The 22,695-nt window shown below is 41.3% G+C and overlaps 1 protein-coding gene across 2 annotated transcripts in view; it reads right to left on the bottom strand.

Annotated features, from left to right (window-relative positions):
• Nucleotides 1-14,622: 14,622 nt before the first annotated feature.
• The window catches only part of BRINP3 (BMP/retinoic acid inducible neural specific 3), a 211,331-nt gene continuing 203,258 nt past the window's right edge, over nt 14,623-22,695 (bottom strand). For both annotated transcript variants that reach the window (XM_044439223.1, XM_044439224.1), the window contains one exon: nt 14,623-15,739. In XM_044439223.1, the coding sequence (XP_044295158.1) occupies nt 14,623-15,739 (1,117 nt within the window). The remainder of the gene's footprint in view (nt 15,740-22,695) is intronic.

Here is a 22,695-nt window from a genome sequence, read left to right as displayed (position 1 = left end):
GATTTCAACTAAAGAAAAAAAGGGTGCTGTTGTTTGGCATCTGGATTTCAGGGGAGAATCAATGGCATGCAAAGCAGGCAGGACGTTTCACCTGCAACCATCTATTTAAAAGGATACACACACCATCCATTCATTTAAAAAATAAAATCAAGGGCAGTTTACAATAGCGCGTAACATACATAAACAGTAATAATCATTACAACAGTTAGCAACAGTAAAAGGAAGCAGTAAAAGCACAAAAAGTGCAGCAGAGGTTAAATGGCTGAGAAAATACTGAAGTCTTTGTCTGGCAAGTTAAAAACAGTAGCAGCAGAATAGACATCTTGCAAGCCTCATTAGCCAGAGATCTGTACGAGCGGGTGCCACAACTGAAAAGACCCAGTTGACATCCACATTATTTCGGAAGTCTAGGGCATAACCTGAGAAGCCCTGTGAGAACGTGAATTATATTTTAGAGGACTTTATTAGAATGAGTCTTTCATTATTAATAGTTCCCCATGCATCGAGCTCTAAAGTACATTTACCTTCCCTTCATATTGATACCTGCAATATGCTGTCTTGTGTTGGGAAATGTTACTCAGTCCATGTTAATCTTTTCATTTGAGCATTTAGCATGTGCAAGTATTTTTCATGCATAGATTATTTTAATAATAATTCTCAGCTTGCAGTCATTGCTCACACAACAGAGCTTCTGATGGAATTGACAGGGTGTCCCCTGAAAGGAAAAGTCACTTCCCCCAAATAAATGTCAATTGTTTATGCAACCTTATTTGGTTATACACGGGGAACTGGAAACCTACCCAATTACTACACGTGCAAATTACAACCATGCATACATTGATTAACCTACACTCGCTTGCTTCAGTGCTGATTCACAACAGTTGCAGACCTCACATTGTGACAAAGCAGAACGTGAAATGTAACAAGCAGAAAGGTCACTCTGAGTTATCACAGATAGCTGTGATCAGGGCTTTTTTTGTCATAGAATGCACCGGAATGGAGTTCTGGCACCTTTTTTCCCAATGGATTTTATGAAGTGATTTTGAATCGCCTGTTGGGCGTATCAGATCAGCAGGGAACATCATTAACATAGTGCCTGTGGGCTGCTTTTGTGTCTGCTATCTGCTGTCTGATAGTGAGATAGTAAGGGTGCTGCTCACCTTGCGACCCTTCTCTGCTGCTCAGCTTGGGATTGGTGTGTGCGGTCGCATGCTGAGTGCTTACTGCCAGCAGCGACGTGAGTTCCGGCACCTTTTTTTTTTTTTTATAAAAAAAGCACTGGCTGTGATGGACTGCATCCCAAGCCTCCTCAAGAATGTGTCCCAATTGCCTTCGCAACAGGTCCATGAGGTCTACTTTCCCACCAGCCCTAGCTGACCAGAGAAATTACTCAAGGCCTGAGTATCCCCTACTTCTGCGAGGCAGTTTGGACCAACCCCCAGAAGTTCCCACCAGCATGTCAAATGGTCAGGAATGCGGGTGGAAGTCGATCACTTCTAGAGAACTACTTTTTGCCTTCCTTCACCCTCAGGGGTAGAGTCTGGCAGAAGCGGTAGAGCTGACTGCCCCAAAGGACTGAACCAGGGTAGGTTCGATCCTAGAGACAATCGGCAGCAACACCAAATACTGCCTGTACTTTTTTAACCTACAGGGACATAGTTGTCTGCATGGAATGGATGCATAGAAGAGGAATATATAGGGACTGTTTGTATTTTTGTATTTCATGTTTCTATATCTCACTTCTGACTCATATCTTTTTTCCACGTTACAGGAACAAACATAATAGCACTTTTTAGCACAGCTACCAAGGACAAAACCTTAACATGCATGGGTAATTATTTGCTGAGGCAAATCAGGACTTGCAGAAGAAAAGGTTCACAGTGCAGGTAAAATAAATAAATAAAATACGGGCGTGTGGGTTGGGATAATGTCCAAGTTACTGCATGTGGCTAATACTTCCATATGACTTTCTGAATAGGAGTTTTAAAATGAGATTTACAGCCTCTTCTGGGCTAATGTAGTGTTATTGGGGAAAGAGCAATATATTTCCCAGTACTTTATGGAATAAATAATAAACACCTCAGAGGGCACCTCGGATGAAAAAATCAATACAGAATGCTCTACCTACACGGAGCTCCACCTATTAGGCATTTAACTGCTGATTTAACTGGAAAATCCAATTACAAAGCCATAAGCCAATCAGAATGTCATGTCCATCCACCGAACCATCCTAAGGGTGCTTTTAGCCCATGATGCTAAGAACACTATTTAGTTTAGAATGTGTCACTTGTGGAGGCTGTAAGTGCTGGACTGAGAGTCACTTTTAAAAACCAGGGTACATTCTGATCAATACAACTTGTTCATGTGATTTACAGATATGGGACATCTGAAACACGATTTAGGTTTCACTGCAGAATAGTGTATACATTTCACTGAATTGAGTGGTGAAGCTTTTCCTAGATGGAACCAAAGTCAGAAGCCATGCAGATCCAAATATGAATATAAATGGTAATTTTTTGCATGCTGTTCCATGGGTTGGTATGGAACATATAGGGTTCCCACATATAGAAATCCCCACATTTAGGAATTTCCCACATATAGAAAATGAGGATGTCCAAACTAAAGTTCAACCAGTGTCTGGACTTTACCAGCTCATACTGGAGGTGTGGCCAATAGGACAGAATGTCCATCCATGTAAAATACAAATATCCCTACTAGAGAGATATGAGGCATCTGTTTCATGCAGAAAATCCATTGTATTTCCTGGTTTCAGCTTCCTGGACTCTGGGTCACCTTGTAGCAGCCCAGAACCAGAGTTCCTGGTGAGCACACCCAGTGTTCATGGGGTGCTTGCTTGGAACCGACCTCCATGAACTTTCGTGCCCACTTCTGCCACCAGCAGCAGTGAGTGGGGAAGAAAGTTGCCCCCATAAGTGGTGGCTGGTGTGCCCACTCACTGCCCCTCCTTACCATATGTGCCACCACTGCCACCAGCAGGAACAAGCAGGGAAGAGGTTTGGTCACCAGGAATGGCAGCTGACACAACCCCTTTCTCAGCCTTTCCTGGCCAGTGAGGTTGGTGGTTGGGCAACTTAGGGTCCACAAGCATTCACAGACTTCCTCTCGCCTTGGCTCATTTTGCAGGACTGGGCTGCACCTGACAGAAGTCCACAGATGCTGAAGGAATGGATTCCACAAGGGTTCATCTCAGCCCTGATCCCAACACATAGCAAACTGGATGGTAGAGCTGAAGTTTTATGCCTAAACTTTAACTGCACCTCTTCATTGTCTATGTGCAGGGTTCAGTTCAGACTGAATTTGAAATGGCTTCACTTCCACAGCATTTTCTTAAAGTTTCACAGAGTAGTGATGTATATATTTTCTTACAGTCAGTGGAGGATGAGATCCTATACCCATTAACCTGGAAATAAGCCCCGTTAAATTCTTGGTAAATCTATGTAGCAATTTCTCCCCACCTGATGCCCTCCAGATGTTTGGATGGCCTGGCATCCCAGCCAGCATAGCCATTAGACATGTTGGGAGTCATGCTCTAAAACAAGAAGAAAGCAGATTTGTACAGTTGTGCTGTCGATTGCACTTTGCACAAACTCTGCAATTGCATGAAGTTATACAGTCTTTCTAGCATAGGCTCAGCTATTCAGTTACATCACCATAACTTTGGACTTTGGAGAACTTAGCCCCTCCTATAGGATTCTAAAGCAGCTTTGCAGTTTCAGGAATGTATTAGATCTTTGGAGTTAATTATATTACAGAATGCCAGTTACATTTTTGAATGTTTCAGTGATATAAAGAAGGTTGTAATTAATTCCAATTTGTCCTTGTCTCTTGGCTGAACTCATTTTTGGCAGGTGAGTGCTTTGTCATGTTGAATTCACCTTTCTCCCTTCTTGGATGGTTCTAAACAAGAACAACAAAATTAAACCCAAACTGAGCATCTCTGAATGCTCGATGGATTAGCAATGGTAATAAGCATTCATAGTGAAGTGGCACTTGCTGACTCTAAAGTGGAACTTCTCACTCTCTCAGTTTAATGAGTTTAATAAAACTTAATGAAACATTTTTAAACTTAATGAAGTACTTGGAAAATGTATGGGGAAAGGATGGCTGTTCTACTTAAAAGGGAAGGAGGCCAACTCATTGGAAGCAACTGAGGTCCTGTTAAGCTTTTAATGTTCCTCTGAGGTTAATTTGTGTATTTTCAGTGTCTTGCAAAGATAAGTGTACCCTAGAAAAATCTTGTTACAGTAATTTAGAAAAATAAAAACATCTTGCTTTCATTGCATTGGCATTTGGAAGCTCAAAGGCCTTTTAAAATGATTTGTTAATTATTTACAGCAACGCTGTATTAATATAAAGATGACATCACAGGGAAACTCAAGAAATATAGGGCTAATTCCTTCTTATGGACACTGGGGGATAGAACAGGAGGATCAAGGGATACAAGCAAGCATTATGTTCACCTTAGTGTGCTGATAAACTATTCTAAATCAGAACTATGCCCTGAGTCATATATACTGAACTTCATTTATCTCTGGTTTACCCAGTCATCACTAATGACTACTATATTGAGCAGTGACTGCTATGTTTCAGACTGGACCATCACAGGTACGCCAAGCCATGCATTTCATGGCACATCAAAATATACTTCTTTCTGATTGAATTCAGGTCTCATATTTACTTGTAAATTCTCAAGTATATGATGGACATATTGTTGAAGTTCTTTATCTTTGTTGGAAGCCAGTCTTTCACACACACACACACACACACACACAACTCTCCTTGAACCTTCCAAGAAGATCAAGACAAGGGACTTCTAATTACTGTCTCCGTTATGTTAAGGTTGACTAGGCTGGCTTTATGATACAAAATGAGTATTTCAGAAGTCATTAGCAAAAGGCATCCATCAAGTCAGGGAGACAGCCAAGTAGAGAAAGATGATCACTCAGGCTGAGAAGTTGATTCTAAGCTGATTCCTCACCTAATGCAATCACATAGATGCTCCTTGTGCTTGTGAGCCATACTGCAGGAAGACTGGATGTTACTCAGCTGTCCGACCCTCTGAATTGCCTCTTGGCAATGAGACTTATTATGGTACATCCTTTCCTCTCTAGCCCTATCTGTTCAACAGTGTCTCCCCTGGAGCCAAAGGTGATCTGATTTTCACCAGCTACTTGGCTTATCTTAAGACTCTCTGACCTTGGCATTTCAGGTAACAGTTTTCTAAACCTGCTTCTTTTTCTAGTTCAGATTCAGAGCCTGAGGAAATCACCTTAGAATGCTGTATTTTGGAAAAAGGGAGTCCAGTCTTTCCAGTCTCCTCTTTTCTTCCCTGCCTTCTGAGCATTGGGAACAGAGGAGATAAAATGAAGGCTCTGAAGTTGGACTGCCTTCTCCATTTATGAAGAAGGGACTGCTATATCTCATGGACACTAGAACACCCACTTAAGGACCATGGAATTGCCTCTTGAGGCTCTTGCTAAAATGAGTGGTTGCAGTCCCATGCACTACTGAGTACACTAAGGTGCATGGGATTACTCAGGCTTCCTTCTGAGTAAACATGAATATGACTGCTCTGCCTAATATTAAAATATGGCTTAATTGTATTATATAATCATTAGAATAAACAGTTTTCAGGAATTTGCATGTTTTTGCAGGGGAGGAGAATTTCCACTTTCACGAATGTGCATCTAAACAGATTTGCACACCATCGGGGGCAGGTTGTTAGCATGAAAATCAGCTGCTCATTCACAAGGCAAAGGAGTGCATTTTGCAATGGACCAACGTCCCTATATTGACTGAAATTCAGACTAGCTGGACAAGCAGGCATGAAAATAACTAACAAAAACAGCAACAGATATTCATGAGAAACTAAGGACTGTAATCAATGATTCCCCTTTCTTTCTTAATTACTGATATCATTGTATTCTTATCATTGCCTGTGTCTGTTAAAAGAAAAATCCATGTTGACATAAAAGTGGCAACCCTGAAGCTGACAAAGAAATTTATTTGAAACAGACTGTTGGGAACATATGTACCCATGCATATGGAGAAAATTCTAACATTGTTGTCTGCTTTTATGCAATATTTTAGGATTTAGTATTCCCTACCTCCATTATTTGTGGTTTATGATTTTGCATAAGCCTATTTTAACCCATCGAGTTCATCATCATCATCATCATCAGTAGCCATTGATACCCCATATTTCCATCTAGGTGGCCTCAAAACATTAAGAGGGAGGCTGTTTGAAAATATTTTTGAGATAATGGCTCTGGAATTATTCAGAGTAGAGAGGAGAACATTTGTTGGAGTAACTGGGACAGGAGAAGGGGAAAAAGAACCTCTGTGACATAATACTATTAAGAATTTATGGAGAAATCCATTGTAAATCTGGTGGTTCATTTTATGCATTTAGGGTGCAATCCTACAGCCCAGGGAATGCATCTCAGAAAAAATGGGAATGTTAGAGTTCTCCTCTTGAGGGCAGAGACACAGCTACAGCCTTAGAAGGGCCCCTGGGTTTGGACCTGGTTCCGACCCCCTCCCCTGCTCACATGCAACTGCTTCAGAAAGAACTGTGACTGTTTCTTAAAACCACAATCCCATTCCTGCCTCTCGCAGGGATCCTATAGAGGAAGGAGACAGCAAAGAAGGCAGAGAGGTAAAAATTATTCCTGTTTTTCCAGGCAAAACAAAGGATATTTGCAACATGCCTTCACACGGCAGAGATTGCCTCTTCAATCTAAGATGAACAACCCATCAACTAAGCACCAACAATTAATTGTTGCTTTTCATGGCCTCAGTCCTTTATATCTGATTTCACTGAAGTTATTTGCAGTCCAAGCTGATTCTCAGTATTCAGTGCATGCATCTGGAAAATATTCCCACCCCCAATTTAGCCCCAGTGGGAGAATATACAACATGATCCGATTTTAAGCATTCAGCTACCTAAAGGGGATTTTGCTGATCTGCAGCCAAACAACATAAAGGACATGCAAAGTGTGTCAAAATCCTTGGCACCAGGCTGCCCTGTGTGTTTCCAGCACGGATAGATGAACTGGCTGCTCTCCAGTGACAAGCATTGGTCCAAGGTTACACCCAGCCAGCCATTACTCCTTTGGCAGACGTCCATCGAATATGATGGCAAGGTGACAACTCAGAGGAGATAAGGTATCTGATTATGCTATGGACAAAACCCTTTCAGCAAGCCTGGGTCCACCTCGATGCCATGTGCAGAAGGGTGAATAGCAGCAACCCACGAAACCTTGAATTAGTGTCTTGAATAAGCTCTTGCATAGCACAGCCATATCATGATGGAGAACCTGAGTTCTTACTGATGTAGCACTGCTCCCGAAAATGGCTTTTCTGGAACCACTGTTCTCTTCCATATTTTCTGTGATCCCACCATGCACCTATTCATGCCCGATCTTTCAGCTTGCAGGGGGAGTGGCAGAGATGGCTGCTTTGGGTATTCATTCTCAAGGACTGCTTGTCCATCTTCAGAAGAATCAGAAGCAAAACGAGAAGGAGAGGCACTGAAGGGGCCCAAGGAATGTGGGCCAAGAGAAGAGCAGAGATTTATCTCAAGACCAGACTCCCTTGGGCAGGCAGCCTTTGAGAATAACCAGTGCTTTTTTGTGATAAAACGCACCAGAATGGAGTTCCGGCACCTTTTTTCGACAGATTTTCCAAGTTTTAAAAGTAACTTTTGAAAATTTGATGTTTGGTCCACATGGATTTGAATCGCCCTGTGGAGCATAGCAGGTCGGCGGCAAAATCATTAAAACGGTGCATGCGGGCTGCTTGTGTGTCGAATCTGATGCATGCATACTTTGTCCGCACTGGTTGTGATGGCGCTGCTCAGCTTGTGGTGCTGCTTGGTTTGTGATTGGTGGTTATGTTTCATTACACAACTGACATGAGTGGGTGTGTGTACAGTGATTGACTACATATGAAAGGTAAATAATTTGATGAGTTCCAGCACCATTTTTCTTACAAAAAAAGCACTGGGAATAACCAAGATGTTCAGTTGGTGGGAGGGGACTCACAGCAGGGAACTTTCTCAGACAGAGACCAGGCAGCCCTGGCTCTTGATCCCATGATGCATTGCCAGCAGAGGAGGGCAGCCCAGTTAGAAGATTGGTGGATGGAGAGGAGGCATGCTCCCAATGGGATGGGGCCCAGGCATGCTCATAAAGAGAGTTCCTGGAGGTGAAAACTAGGTTGCAGTCAACAAAGCACTGTGTGCATCCTAAGGGAGGCATTCTGGGTATTTTGTGCTTTTTGGCCAATAAAGAATGCATTGCAAGGAGATAGGGTTTTCCAACCCTAAGTTAAGTTTTCCAACTAATCCACACCTCAATAATTTTCCATGGTGCCCACTTTTATTTTCTCCCACAAGATGGGATTGCCATCTTTTCCATTCATTGCTTTTTCATTCCAGTTATTTAGAAAAATAAAATACTGCGCTAATAGACCTGGTCTCAGAGTTGTACAGAAACTCCTAGAAGTTACTCTGATACACAAGGCCTCCTTTTATGCGCAGCCTACCTTCTATGGCAACCCGCATTTCACTCTTCTTAAATACTGGCCATAATTATTAGTGAAGCAAGACTCAGTCTCATTGATGTTTTCCAAATTTTGCCTCAAAACCTGCTTGTAACAAGTTGCACGTTTTATTGTTTTCTTTTTGCATGGAATTAATGCATATTTTCATATGCATTTTTGAAATAGTTGCATTTTATGAGCATGTTTTAAGTGTAAGCATTACGAACACATTTTGTTGCGTTATTTGATTTTGTTCCATGGATAACATTGCAAGACCCAGTAAGTGAAGATTACCCTGTTAGAACTGGGTAAATGCTGAAATGATGATGATGATGATGTTGATGATGATGATGGACTGAATTTCTCAATTCTCATAAAAACCCGGGAGAAGCAGAGTGGGGTTCCACTTTCTTTCTTACAGTGGAGTGCTCACCATCCACTCATTTACTTTGGGCCTTGCTTTTGTACCAGAATACTGCTGTTTGTTTTGTGCCACTGTCAAAGTAGCATCCAAAGCTGCCTTCAAAATCGTCAATACCACAGAGAAATGAACTTGCTGAACTTCTGTGAAACAAAGACCCACGAATGCTCTCAAGTAGCAAGTCTGCTTTCACAATTGTAGTTGACAATACAGACGTGGATTGCATGTGAGAGCAGACGTGTCAGAGGCATTTTTGTAAGAGTAGATCTGTTAGGCGATCTAAGTCAGAAGTAACATCTCCCAAGGCTCCCATTGTCTAACATGAAGTCAACAAGTCTGCCCTAGGCAGAGCTTTTGACAATCATCTTAATGAATTGTACAAGCACATTCACCTTTGACTTTCTTTGAAAGAGTTCTCAGGGATCTAGAGATTTCTTGAAGTTAATGGATACTGGAATCCATTATCCAAACACTGGATCATTACGCAGTCTGCTATCATTAGCTATCTTAATCATGTTTGTAATTAGGGGAAGCTTATAATGTTTTCAATGAACACATAAAACCCTGTATAAAGAGCATGACCTAGAATTGCTCCCTGTAATCTTTTATAATATTACCAGATTTATATAGTCTTGTCCGCTCTAAGAAAGAAATTGATCAAGCATAGAAAGAAGGATAAATTACTGTGTGCCTTCTCACCAAAATGACTGTCTAAAGGCAACAAAAAGCAACAGCAAGTAGGGTTAGCAATTCTCTCTCTCTCTCACACACACACACCCTTCTACCTCTCTATATATCTATATCAGAATGTTGGTTCCTGGGGGAGAAGGTGTAGAAAGAACAGTTGAGAAAGCTAATGCTATTTGTTTCTTTGTTTGCCCAAAAGTCCTACTCTTCCTTTCTTTCGGATGGGATCAGGCCTCACCTTAGCTGTATTACACCAAATGTATCCTTTTTCAGATGGTTGTGAGAACAGGCATGGGTCCGCTCACAATAGGATTCTTCCAGAAATACTGGAACTCAGGTCCAGAACAATGCGCAGCATCTGTTCTGCTCTCAGGTACTCCATCTCACATAGGGTTTGGAGCTTGGAAAACCATGGGAAAATGTAGCTACATAGAGGGCAAGCAGTGAGCTTTGTCCCTTGTGACATTGCACATCATGGACATGCCCATCAAGGAAATGGTCTTAGGTTCCCAATTCCTGGCTTTGCAGAGCTTGAGTGAAGCTGGGACAACCTTAATTTTGCTCTTAACCCGGCAGATTTCTCAAAATCTTTGATAGTTATGTAACTAAGGCCTCTGCCAGTAAACTGCTATTTGTCTACATTTCCAAGGAAAAGGAGTTTCAGAGCTGGTCAACAGCCATGGATAATATATCTATACCCCAGTCATTTCTATTTAACACCAAAGGTATCAACCAACTTGAATGGAATGTGATAGAATTAAGTGCAGAGGTCCTTATATGTCTCAGGGAGATGTTAAAGACTTCCACTTTATAGCGAAGGGAAATGCCCCAGAAAGGGAAGAGCATAAGGGGTGGGGCTTGTGTGCCACACCCACTTTTCGTTTCCATTGATGGAAGAGGATGTTGCCAGTCCATGACAGTCAGTGCGAAAAAGACAGGGATGTGGGATCCCACTGGTGAAATCACCGGTCTCCAGCTCTCTTTGCTGGCTCTTTCTCAGTCCTGTGTGTTTCTGAGCTGAGCCAGGAGGTCTGAAGAGGGCTTCTGTTAGCATTCACCCGAGCCCAGGTACTTGCCTCCATGCAATCAGGGGCTCTGCTTAAGCCGCAATGTATACTGAGTGTGCATGCCCTCAAACCGCACATGGCAAGAGGCTTCCTTGAATCAATTCCTAAGGTGTGGTTCCTCACCAAAGGAGGCAGGTGACTCTTATGTCAATGGGGATCCTCATCCATTGCAGCCTTATTTTTCAGCTGTATAGGAGCAACCTATCGTGTGCAATGGTGGTGAACCTGTTTGGGGGATGGAGTTCAGCACCACAGATGGCTCCCAGAAAGATCAAAAGAAAAACTGCAATGGATGAGGGGCCCCACTGTCAGAGAAGCTACCAGCCCACCTCATCCCTAGGTCATTTCAGACCAACAACACTGCATGCAGACCCACTAGATTTGTTTCCTGTTCCGTCTTTCCTCAAACAGCTAAATGATGTTGTCAAGAATCACTTGACTAGGATTATCCACCAGCGAAACCAATCCAGACAATGATCCACTATGTTTCTATGCTGATTCAATTGCAATTGAAATTTTGTTGTTTTAAGTTAATTTTTGTTTCTCTCTGTGTGTGTTTTTTAACTTCTGCTAACTGGCCAGAGAGCTTTGGCTATTGTGTGGTATATGAATGGAAGAATGAAGCTATAAAAAACTAGTAGCTATTTGGTAGCAGCTTGGTTCAAGCCACACTGAACAACCTCTTCCTCCTCCTTTTCTTGGAAACAGTTGGCCATTGATGTTGGCAGTTTGCTCTGCATAAACAGAGCAAGATGGAAATGACCATTGAAAGCTGTAGAAGATGAGATGAATGGTCCTGCAATTGATATTGCAAATACAGGGCAGTATCCAATTCAGCACAACTGCTAATGCAAATTACATTGATGTTATGCCAACATTTGCTGGCACGGTGGGGTTTTGAGGAAATTCTGCATGCCAGCAAATGCATTTGGTTTTGCACTAGAGATTGTCTAACTAGCACAACATATTTTCCCTTAGTGCTCCTGTCACATTGGATACTGCCCAAAGCATACACACATTTGGAAAGGCCTAGAAAACATTGTAACGAGGAGTCAGGATGATTGGTTCACAGCATCCAGTACAGTCTTCTAAATTAGCATCATTAGGCTTGGTAGCTCTCAGTCTTGAATTCCTGTGAGACACCCTGCAGTCTGTTAAGACCCTCAATAGATAAACTGGTACCAGGCTCTGCGAACTGCACTACTTAGATAAAGTTGAGCTAGGGAACTGAATATTTTTCCCTCCCTCCTTTTTCCGTTCGCTGACAGCTTCAAACACCTTCTAGAAGGCAGAGAAGCCTGTAGAAAATGCATAGCATTATTTGACTCAACTGCCTTTCAGAGTGCATAGTGTCCACGTAACTCAACATCCCAGGGCTGCTGTCTATTGTATAAGGAAGCCCTGCCATTTAAAGGAATATGTGTGTGACTCTGGCTTTGCTTGCCTATTGATCTTCTGCATCCATACTTTACCAGTGCATCTGTGTCCAATAAAGCATGTAATATCCATAACACAAGACATTTTGCTTCCTCCTGAGTAGCTTGAATTCTAAAGTAGGGTACCTTGGCTGAATCGGGTTCTTGGGGGTTCAATTAAGCATACTTCTGTGATAATTAATCAAGCTGTTTTGTCTGACTTTGGCTATTGGATGGTATAGAAATGTAACAAAAATAAATTTGAGCCCTGCTTTGCTACTATGGATATTTTCTAGAGACATTTGCCAAAATTTTCACGTTTTCTGACAATGGTTAACACAAAATACCCAGTAAATTTTCTTGTTTATGCTTACTTTTCTTCCTTGTTATTGCCTCTCTTCTTCCTCTCCTGTTCATTTTCTTTTAAATATTTTTTGCCCTTTGATAATGAAGAATTAGGAAGTTCCTGCATTGGATGGATTCATTCTGAAAGCAATGGGTGTGTGTAGAATCATAAGCATTTATATCTGAACCACATTCTGCATTGTGAGGAAACCATTTGGCGTGCAAACCATTTCTACTGGATCAACTGGGCTCAGCTCCCTCGACTCCAGTCCTCTTTGCAGCAGCCCAGAGTCTGTGTCCCGGTGACCACACCCAGCCTTCACATGGCACTCAGCAAAGATCAAGCCACACGCCCCGCATAAGAAGTGGCTCTCCCTTGCACCATGCGCAACCACCATTTGGCCTGCCGCACTCAATGCAGCAGAAGCTTGGCAGTGGTGCAACCTTTGCTTTGTGAGTCTCCATGGGTTTTCTCTCAGCTCAGCTTGAATTGTAAGATTGGGCTCAACATAAGAGGGCTGTGAGTGCTAGACTGATGAATTCAGCTAGGGTTCATCTCAACCATAGTCTGGATTTTTAAAAAGTGGGGAAAGCAAAAAGACATGTTAGACCAGGTTTACCTGACCAAGGAACAATAGCAAGAATAGAAATGTGAGATATCTTTCAGCTATGGAGCGCTATAGACACTATAAAACTAGTCCAGTGAATTGTATTCAACACAGAAGAAAGGACAGGAAGGTCCAATTGGCAGCCTTAATCAGTGTTACTGAGTTTAGTGGCTCCGTTCTTTAACAATCATGCCTTGCACATAGAGGTCTGAATAGGAAAACTCTACCCAGGTAGACCTCAACAGCTGTTGAGTATGGACATCTATACAGTGTTGGCCTATGTGCATTTTTCGTTGAACTTAAGTGGACTCTGGGGGATGGTGGAGGACAGGATGGCCTGGAGGAATGTTGTCCATGGGGTCGCAATGGGTCGGATGTGACCTTGCAACTAACAACAACATGTGCATAGAACCCCACACAACCTGGAACTCTGTTCAGTGTTCTAGATCCAGCTGTATCCTGCACATAAACACCAAACAAATGTTTCTCCAAAGGGAACATTTACACGAGAATCAGAACCAGAACCATGGAGCAGGCAAGGACAACACTTCCATTTCCCTTCGGTTTTGATAAACATTTCTCAAAATCCAAAACATGCTTCCTATTGGGGAGAATGAACTTGAGATTTTGAAAAACCACGGTGCAAGAGAAAGCAAACTGGGCAGATTCACCTATCTCCAATATCATTTCATGACAGATCATTCTGGAAGGATTTTCTTCTGCTGTTTCAGATTCCCCAAGTTTATACTGCCACCATGGCAGGCGATCTTATTGCATCTCATACAGGATTCATAGCACTATTCTGGCATCCCCAACATGGAAAATATAGCTAATTGAGCCATATGTATGATAGAATAGAATAGAATGGTATCTTGAAAAAGTCATGGCCCTTCTGGCCTCTATTGCATGAAGCCATTCATAAGATATGCCACTTTGCGCTGACGAGAACATCAGATTTATGGCTCAAGGATTACAGAAGCATCTAAGTTAAGTTGCTTTTGGCTTTTCTTTTGACTAGCTTTTGTATAAAAAGCTCCTCAGCCCTCGGCCCTCCCTTGCTGGTCAAACATGCAATATCAAGGATGTGACTCATTTTTAGATAGGGGAAAAGAAAGAATCCCACAGCATTTCTTTTTAATAACTGTTCAGCTACAAAATTTTATTGGTATCCTTTTATGTTCCCTCTAGAGGATGTAATGCACAAAAGCATTGCCACGGAACATATAAAATTACAAATGAAATTTATTGTAAAAAGTAGAATGTCTTCTAGACTGGTGTCAGTATTTATTTTCATTCATAAAACAAAGCAAAAAAAACTGCAGGTATAATATATTCATTTGTCAGCAAGTTCATGGGTGTAAATTGCCATCCAACGTTATTGACTGATATAAGACAGATATTGAAAAGACAATTTAAATTTACTCTTCCAAACATAAACTGTTCCACAAAAGCACTGTAAAAACTCCTTCATGGTTTGTTTATTTGTTTGTTTCTGTTGTGCTTCACACTTATGGTTAACTACATAATTTGGTTGTGTCATAATCCACTGTGTTTGGCAATTTGGCATTGAAGGCCTGTAAAGCAGACTGAATCCTCACCACCTCACTTGTAGACAGCTTCAGTCTATGACGCAGCAGGCATGAGAAAAGGTCTAGACGACGTTGGCCAGGTGGAGAGAGTTTATTTACACGGTCCCTTATCTCTAGCAGCTGCAAGAGTGCTGAGTCCTGGGAGCCCTGAGTATAGGGGTAGTCCAGCTGCAAAATTAAGTCCCGAATTGCTTCCGGGTCAAAGTGCATGCTGTAGCCGAACACTTGGATGTTGTTGATTTTCATGTAGCCCAGGTTCCGCGAGGGATCAATAAACTCCAGGGGTTCATAGTAGATGCTTTCGTTGCCATTGGGGCCATTGGACTTAATCCGACTCCTCAAGTAGATGTGGACGGTTTCAAAAAATGTCTTCCACTTGTTGCCTAGAGTCAGCGTCCAGTTATAACACTGAAGGGGCAAGTCCAGTTTAGTCCGCTCCCAGTCTGGGAAAGTGTTCTCATTGACAGGCATAAACCAACTCTCAGAGTGGCTGCCTCCAAAAGGGTTGACGTAAACAGCCAGAACCGGCTCCAAGGTGCTGTTCTTTGTGAGGCAAATTTGCAGAGAGAGACCCAAGATCATGTGGACCAGGCTAGATTTATACTTGTTGCTCTTAAGGGTAAGAAGCATCCGTTTGCGCCAGGAAGGGTCAAACCAGCTGTTCAGGCGCATATCGTTGCTGATGAAGATGGCATGGACCTCAATCCGCCGATCCATTTTCTGCAATAAATACTTCATCTCCAAATCCTGGAGGTCAGTCTCAAACCCAATGTAGTGCTCCGTGGAGTCTGCCACTTCAGGCTTGCAAATCCCTTGGCTCAGCATGTACCCAGTGTTGCAAGAGCCACAGCGGGTGCGGTTATCGGGGGCACACGTTAAGCAAGCAGAGCTGTCCCCCACGGTGCAGGGCAAAGAGCCAAGACAGGCGACCTGGTCGTTTGGGCATGTGCAGGAGTGCGTCTCTTCGGAAAAGCTTCCCAGAAGGCCATTTTCATTGCAGTAAAGAAAGGACTGAATGCGGTTCAGCCAGTACATAGAAGATCTGTGGAATGAAAAGGAAATCAATGAATACAGAGGGAGATGCATAGCGAAGTAATACAGTCAAGCTATTCACACACACCCTTGGAAGCACAGAACTTTATGTGGGATATTGGGAAAACCTCCTAAATGAAATATCCTTTCTAAAATGCAGTGATTAAGAGAACGAGGTGCTGTTTAACATTTTTTTAAAAGCCCAGCTCTAATCTTATGTCGAGCCATAACTTTACTGGGACAAGGAGCATAGAAAGCTCTTATCATTCATTCTTAACACACATTAAGTACAAACACACAACAATAGAGGAATAACAATTCTGGCCTACCTTGAAGGACTTTTGTAAAGATACAATTATAATCTGGTATTTTTATATTATGATGTAGAATACATCATCATATGCACAGGTCTTAGAATAAAGACCAGTGAAAAACACAGCAAAGAGATACCAGTTCTAGCAAAATGTTAATACAACAGGCTAAAAACCACACTGATTTAAGAAATAATCATGTCAGCATTAACATCTGGCATTTGACTTGAGGGAATTCTTTATGTTCTGCCTTGCCAAATGAGATGTCAACAAAAAAAGCACAGCACAGTGAAAAAGTCTATATGTATGGGCCGATTCAGGCACTTAGTTTGAGTAGTGGGGGTCTTCATATAACAGGTAAGTTGATGTGTTCCCCTCCCCTTCTCCGTACATCTAAATGAATGCATGTTGCAGGCACACCAGGTGGGAGCCACATACCTGTAATTTGCGGGACTACTTTTGGAGGAAACAGGAGTTGCTCTAGACCTGATCTTCCATAGCACTCTATGAAACTGTCACTGGGTGGACTAAATGAACTGGGCCATAATTACAGTAGTCTATCCTATATAATTTAGAAAGGATTTGCTTCTTCAGTGCATAATCATTTCCGGTATATTTTACAAAGTCCATAACATTTCATAGATATGCCAAGACAGTGTTAAAACAAGGACACCAGGAGGATGCACTTGTTAAACTGAAATTCTTGTATTGTTTCTTCAATGTAAAGTATGACTTACGTTTAAACATGAGTGTAGGACACAACATCTGTATAGGACACAATAGCTTCATGTCAGAAGGTCATATGGTTCAAAAAGTTAAAACAAAGAAGCTGGCTTAGTTTAGCCAGGAGATAACATAGACAACCATGTGGAGAATGCTGGTAAGGAATGATTCGTGTGTTGTAGTGATCTTAAATGTTTCTCAAAGATGCCTTCCTGAATCAAACATGATAGATGGAGTGTGAAGAGCAGCACTAGAAATTTAAAAAGACACTGAGGACAAAATGACTAGTTATGTACAAGAATTTGATTTTGCTTCATATTAACTTGAGTTTGCCCCATTTCCATCTCCAAGCTTAAACACAATAAGTGCCTATCTGGGAAAACTTTGCAGTCATATTCAGAAACAGTACATAGTAAAAAAGTTGTAGTTCAAAATGCATATGCACTTCAAAACAACTCCAAGTAAACACCCAACATGCATTTTCTAACTTTACGCTCTGGGGGGAAAGTGTGCATTTGGGTGCACACTTTCCAAAATTTTGTTCCAACAGGTGCAATTTTCCTGTTTGAATGAAAAAAATAATACAAAATTGGGGGAAGGTAGACAGAGCTATGAGATGGAACTCAGGGAAACTTAAAGAGCTCGAGGCTCACTCATTTCACCATTCCTAAAAGATGCCTGAGGGGCTTTAATCCTTTGCCCCCTCCTAAACAGGATCCCTCCTCTCCTAACACTACCACAGATCAAAGTAAATACAGGGAAGTTTTTTTCCATTTACAATCCCCTGGAGATGTTCAGGTTTTTCCACTCAGTTTAAACACTGGCAACACCAATGCTGTGCTGGTGGCTAACAGTCTTTATTTCAAATACTGTGATGGTGCTCTACAAGTGACTTTAATATGATGTTCTGTCATATTTTGGCGTGCATTGATTTAGAACTGGGATGGTGACTTCCTTCTTTGATGCTCTAATGCCTACCTGAATATAAGGCAAGAGTTGTGGAAATATGCACAGCTCTGATGCACTGGAAGCAACACTATGCTGCCATGTTTAGTTTCTGGCTTAGTGGAAATGCAGGATAGGAAATGAGGGGAGGCCAAGTTTGAATTCATATGCTAAACACTTGAATGCAAGGATGCGCAAGCATTCTTCTCCTATTTACGTACAAAGAGAACATCCCCTGCTCACAACATCAGATTCAAACACAGGCAGGAGCCAAATACTCAGGAAATGTGTGTGTGATGGATGTGCATTGAAAAATGCACACCTGCACAAGTGTGTATTTCTCACTCTCTCTCCCTTATCCCCATTTTCATGCTTTAGCGTATGGAAGAAAGTGTGCCTTTTTGAAAACACAGTTTTTAAAATGCACATTTTCCCCAGCTGAAAATGCATGGAAGTGGGAAAATGCTTGAATTTGGGAATATGAACAAGGCAAAACAAGCTTCAAGGAGAAATTTGGAGAGCCTTGGCAGGTTCCAACATAATGTGTTTCCCCATCCCGACTGGCATGGTCATGCTGCAGCAGAAGGGTGGGTCTATTTCTCAGTATGCACGATGAGTCAATTCCATCTCTAGGAATATCGATTGATGGTTTATAATTTTATATTTGAGAGTTGAGGATAATGCACAAGATCGAGGCAAAAGTTCTAAAATATGGACACCATCTATCCATCCATCATCTATCTAATTTCTATGCAACCCAACAGCCAAAGCTCTCTAACCGTTCACAACAGAATTTCATTTTGACTTTTCATCATCATGTACAAAATTTTCTATATCTGGGACCAAAAGAACCTGAGACTAAACATCTCTGAATCTGTAAAAAAGGAAAAATGACAAATTTTTCTTTTCAGGTCCAAGGTGCAGAGGACTTTTATTTTAAGTCTGCATTTCCTATGCATCCTCCCCCTTTTGTACTAAATTATCATCAACACCTCTTTTGTTCTGGAAAGCTCCCCGTCTTTACCAACTGAGTGGCAGGCAGGCATGTCATAACCTTTTCCATGCTGGGAACAGATATATCTATTGAATTTGGCTGGTGTGGACAGATGGGGATCTGGTTTCAATTCAGTTAGGAATTCACCAACCTTTTGAATGTTCTTCATATTGGGAGAGAAAGAACATGAGATATGCAAAATTAAAGCTGGGAGAAGGTGAAACTGAGAGATTTGCCTGTCTCTCGTACGTTGAGGTGGTACAAGGGTTCCTGGATCATGGTCATTTCTAAGATCCTGGTGAATGACTGGTGAAGCCATTAACAGATAACAGGACAGAAGATGCTGACTGATTACCCCTTGTGACTGTTTGGCTCACTAACTCACATCCACCTACCCTTGAATTTCTGCAAATGGGCAAAATGGAGTTGTGGTCAATCCATCATCTAAACAAGGTGTTGTCCCCCTTTTGTCCTGAAAAAATAGCCTCATATTTCAAATCTCTTTCTCTACTGTAATTTAATAATGAAAGCACATAACAGGATACCATACATGTGCCAATCTGCTTTCAAGCCATGGTGCATGATCTATGGCTAAAAATGGACAACATCGTCATCTGAGAGTTCAGGGTTCTAAAGCATGTTCTGCTTTGGGTGAGTGATGAAGCCTTCCCATCCTGCAGTCCTGGCCTTCTAATTAAGGGCTTCTGAGTCTCCTGGTTTTTAAAGATTTATTTTAGGAGTGTTTTAGTTCTGAATATGTTTTTTATTTTTAGACAACTATATAAATACAGTCAATAAAGAGCTAATCAGGAATGAAGCAAACACTCTTTCTTTCCTTGGTTGCAGATTACCCCTCAACAAAGGGCTTTTAATAATATAGTAATAAACATAAATATAACTGGTTAATTAGTTTCTGTGTTGGGAACAGATGTACCTATTGAATTTGGCTGGTGTAGGTGAGTGAGCATTTAGTTTCAATTCAGTTAGGAATTTGTTAAAAGGCAGGTGGCAAATCACCTAAATTCTTTAAATGAAAAACAAATCTACCAGCTAAAGCAGACAAGTATCTTTCTTATTAATGGATTCTACTTATACTTCATGGGAAATGCCCTAATCTGCACATCTGAAGACCTTGGACTCTTCCAGTCCATAGCAAAAATACCCACCTTAATTAGTCTGTGACCTCATGCCATTATCTTGTGCTGATTTTCTGCCAGTCACCTAAGGTCTGGCAGAGTGATAATGCCTTATGCTTCTCCAAGATGTCAGTGCATGGAGAGAAAAAAAATCTTTAACCTTTAAAAAGGTGGTTTTCATTATTTTTAATTAAGCTCATCAAACTTAAGTGCCAGATCAGTCAGATAAGGAGCAGCTGTTTGTGAAGTTATCATGGCTGCTCTTATCGTCTTAACAACAGATTTGCCCTCTTGCTTGCTTATTGATTAAACAAAGTCACACAGAATTTGTCAGCCTCCTAGAAAGTTCAGCAGTTTTACTTCTTGAGAACCTGGCATTTAATATCAAATTTTGCCACTTGGAGGTTTGGGATGCAGATGCTCATTCCTTAAAATGTACTGTGAAATGGCATACACCAGTACACAGTGTGGACTCAAGACCATATTCCCCCTCCCTCCCATGTACTTTCAGTGACATGAAAGCTGTTCCAAAGTACCTTTCCACATGCTGCTTAGTAATGTCGCCAATAGAGATGCTTACAAGATCCTCTATCCATTTGAAGCACTCCTTGGATATTTGGATTCCTGATTCTTCTTTTAGATGATTACTATGAATTAGTTTCAGTTACCATTCTGTGGTTTTTGTTTAAGTTGTTGTTATTTTACTTTGGAATATTGACTAGATCACCAGAGATGGGCAGTTGCCATTAGTTTCAGTCTTCATTTCTTTGATTACAACATTGCACTAGTTAGCACATCAATTAAATCACAGCCTAAAGGGAGATCTTAATGCAGGGCTACACTGATATTCCTTTTTCACCTTGCAAATTAATCAGGATGCTGTGCATTATGAGAAAATAAATCCTGAAGCAATGGTGTGATTTTATTAAGGTGCTGTGACCTGTGCTATATGAAGTGGAAACCTTTAAGAAATGGGGGGTGGGTATACCAAATTTAGGAATTCCTGCAAGTCAGATGTACAGAATGAGGAACAATGTAAAGCCATAAAACAATAAATAAGATGGAACAAATGAATTCATCCTATGCCTAGCTGGAAGTCCAATATCATGTGGCATTGGAACAAATGTACTCTTTTCCCATTGAAACATTACCCTCACCCTGAAAGCTGGAATAGAAGAAGTTTTGGAATGAGGTGTCATCTAAAGTCCCCTCACATGACCTCAAATTTAAGAATTGACTGAGTAATATGGGAAGGAGTCATACTGTAATAATTTGAGCTGCAGGACTATTCATTTTTCTACTTTCTTTTACCCAATCATACTTTATGACTTTTTTGGCTTCCAATGTCCCTTCCATCACACATACCAGAAACATACGTATCTACTGTAAACTAATGGTGGAACTGACTGATCTTTTCCTGGATATGTAATTCTGCCTTAATAGACGGGCAACTCTACCTGTTATATGTGTTCCATGCATTATGAGTAGGGATGTATGATGAATCCATTTGTGGGGATAAGAACCTGTTGAATTGTGTATGCTTGTCTCTTCGGACTCCAGCCAGCTTCCTGGCAAGCACACCAAGTATTCTTGCAGGTTCCTTCCTGGAATGGAGTCCATGTGAGTACTGTGAAAGCAGACTCTGTCTTCTGCACTGTGACTTGCAGCCATGGTTTGTGCTGCTTGTGAAGGCCACACAATCAGATGTCCATGAGTGTTTGCAAATTTCCTCTGAGCTCACCTTGCTTTCTAAGAAGAGGGATGGATTCCGGGGAGTTTCATGGCAACCCTATTCATGTGCAAAGATCTTGAAATATGGAAATACATCAGTTCTTAATGGTTCACAGCCCTACAGACTGGGTCCACTAAAGTCCAAATAGTAATCATAATAATTTATATGACCCTTTGTTGTCCAACTTAGCAACCAACAGGATAAGTTGGCTGGATGGACACCACTGGCCTTAAACAGAGAACTGGGTTGATTTTGGCATTCTTCAATGGCCATCAACATATGGGAAGAAGGGAAAATCTAGCACTAAATTACAAGGCCAGCAATGCATATGTTACCACAGAAAAGGCACCACATGAAGAAATTAATAACACACTGAGGACACTTAACATGCAGTATTTATTCTTGGAATATCTTGCATTTGACAACCCTTGAAAAAGACTCTTAGACTATTTTTTTCTAGAAAGCATACTTTCTATTCATTGTTGTTTATTTACATTGACTAATTCTACAGAGAGTATGGCTTAACTGGTCCTGAAAAACAGCGTTAATAAGATTTTGCTTTTACTTGTATATTTTATTGACATGAATGTGTAATCTTTAAGAAGGCAGCACTCTTAGGCACCCTTTAAATTTCTCCTTAGCGGAAAGCGACAAGAAGCTCTTGAAAGGATTAATTGAATGTATCTGCTTTTCATAGCGATTTCTTAAAAGCTATCATTAATAATAGGGAAATGGATTGGAGAAGTCAACATTTGCTGCTTTAAAAAATGGATTCCATTAAGGAATATGTTGTTCTGACAGGTGAAAATATGGAGGCAACATTTCCACGTCTGCAGTAGCATATATGTGGCTGGGTGAGAAGGACACAATCTGTCTACCATGTGTATGAGCCTGAACAAAGTTGTTTTTAATGGTCCTTGAGCATCTTTGATGATTAACTGGAGTTGCTTGGGGAAGAATCAGCCCTGAACATGATCTTTTTGCATCTTTCTGCACAGTGATGTTGATAAATATGTAAGATACAGAAGAGCCAAATTCCTTGTGATGTTCCTTCAGTTTCATGCAAGAGCCAGAAGGATACTTGTTTGACAAAGGGATCGATTTTATGCATGTTTGGATGGGGAG

Source organism: Varanus komodoensis, unplaced genomic scaffold (assembly GCF_004798865.1).
Source record: "Varanus komodoensis strain SLA01 unplaced genomic scaffold, ASM479886v1 scaffold34_1, whole genome shotgun sequence".
Lineage (NCBI taxonomy): Eukaryota > Metazoa > Chordata > Lepidosauria > Squamata > Varanidae > Varanus > Varanus komodoensis.
This window is presented reverse-complemented; position numbering and strand designations above follow the sequence as displayed.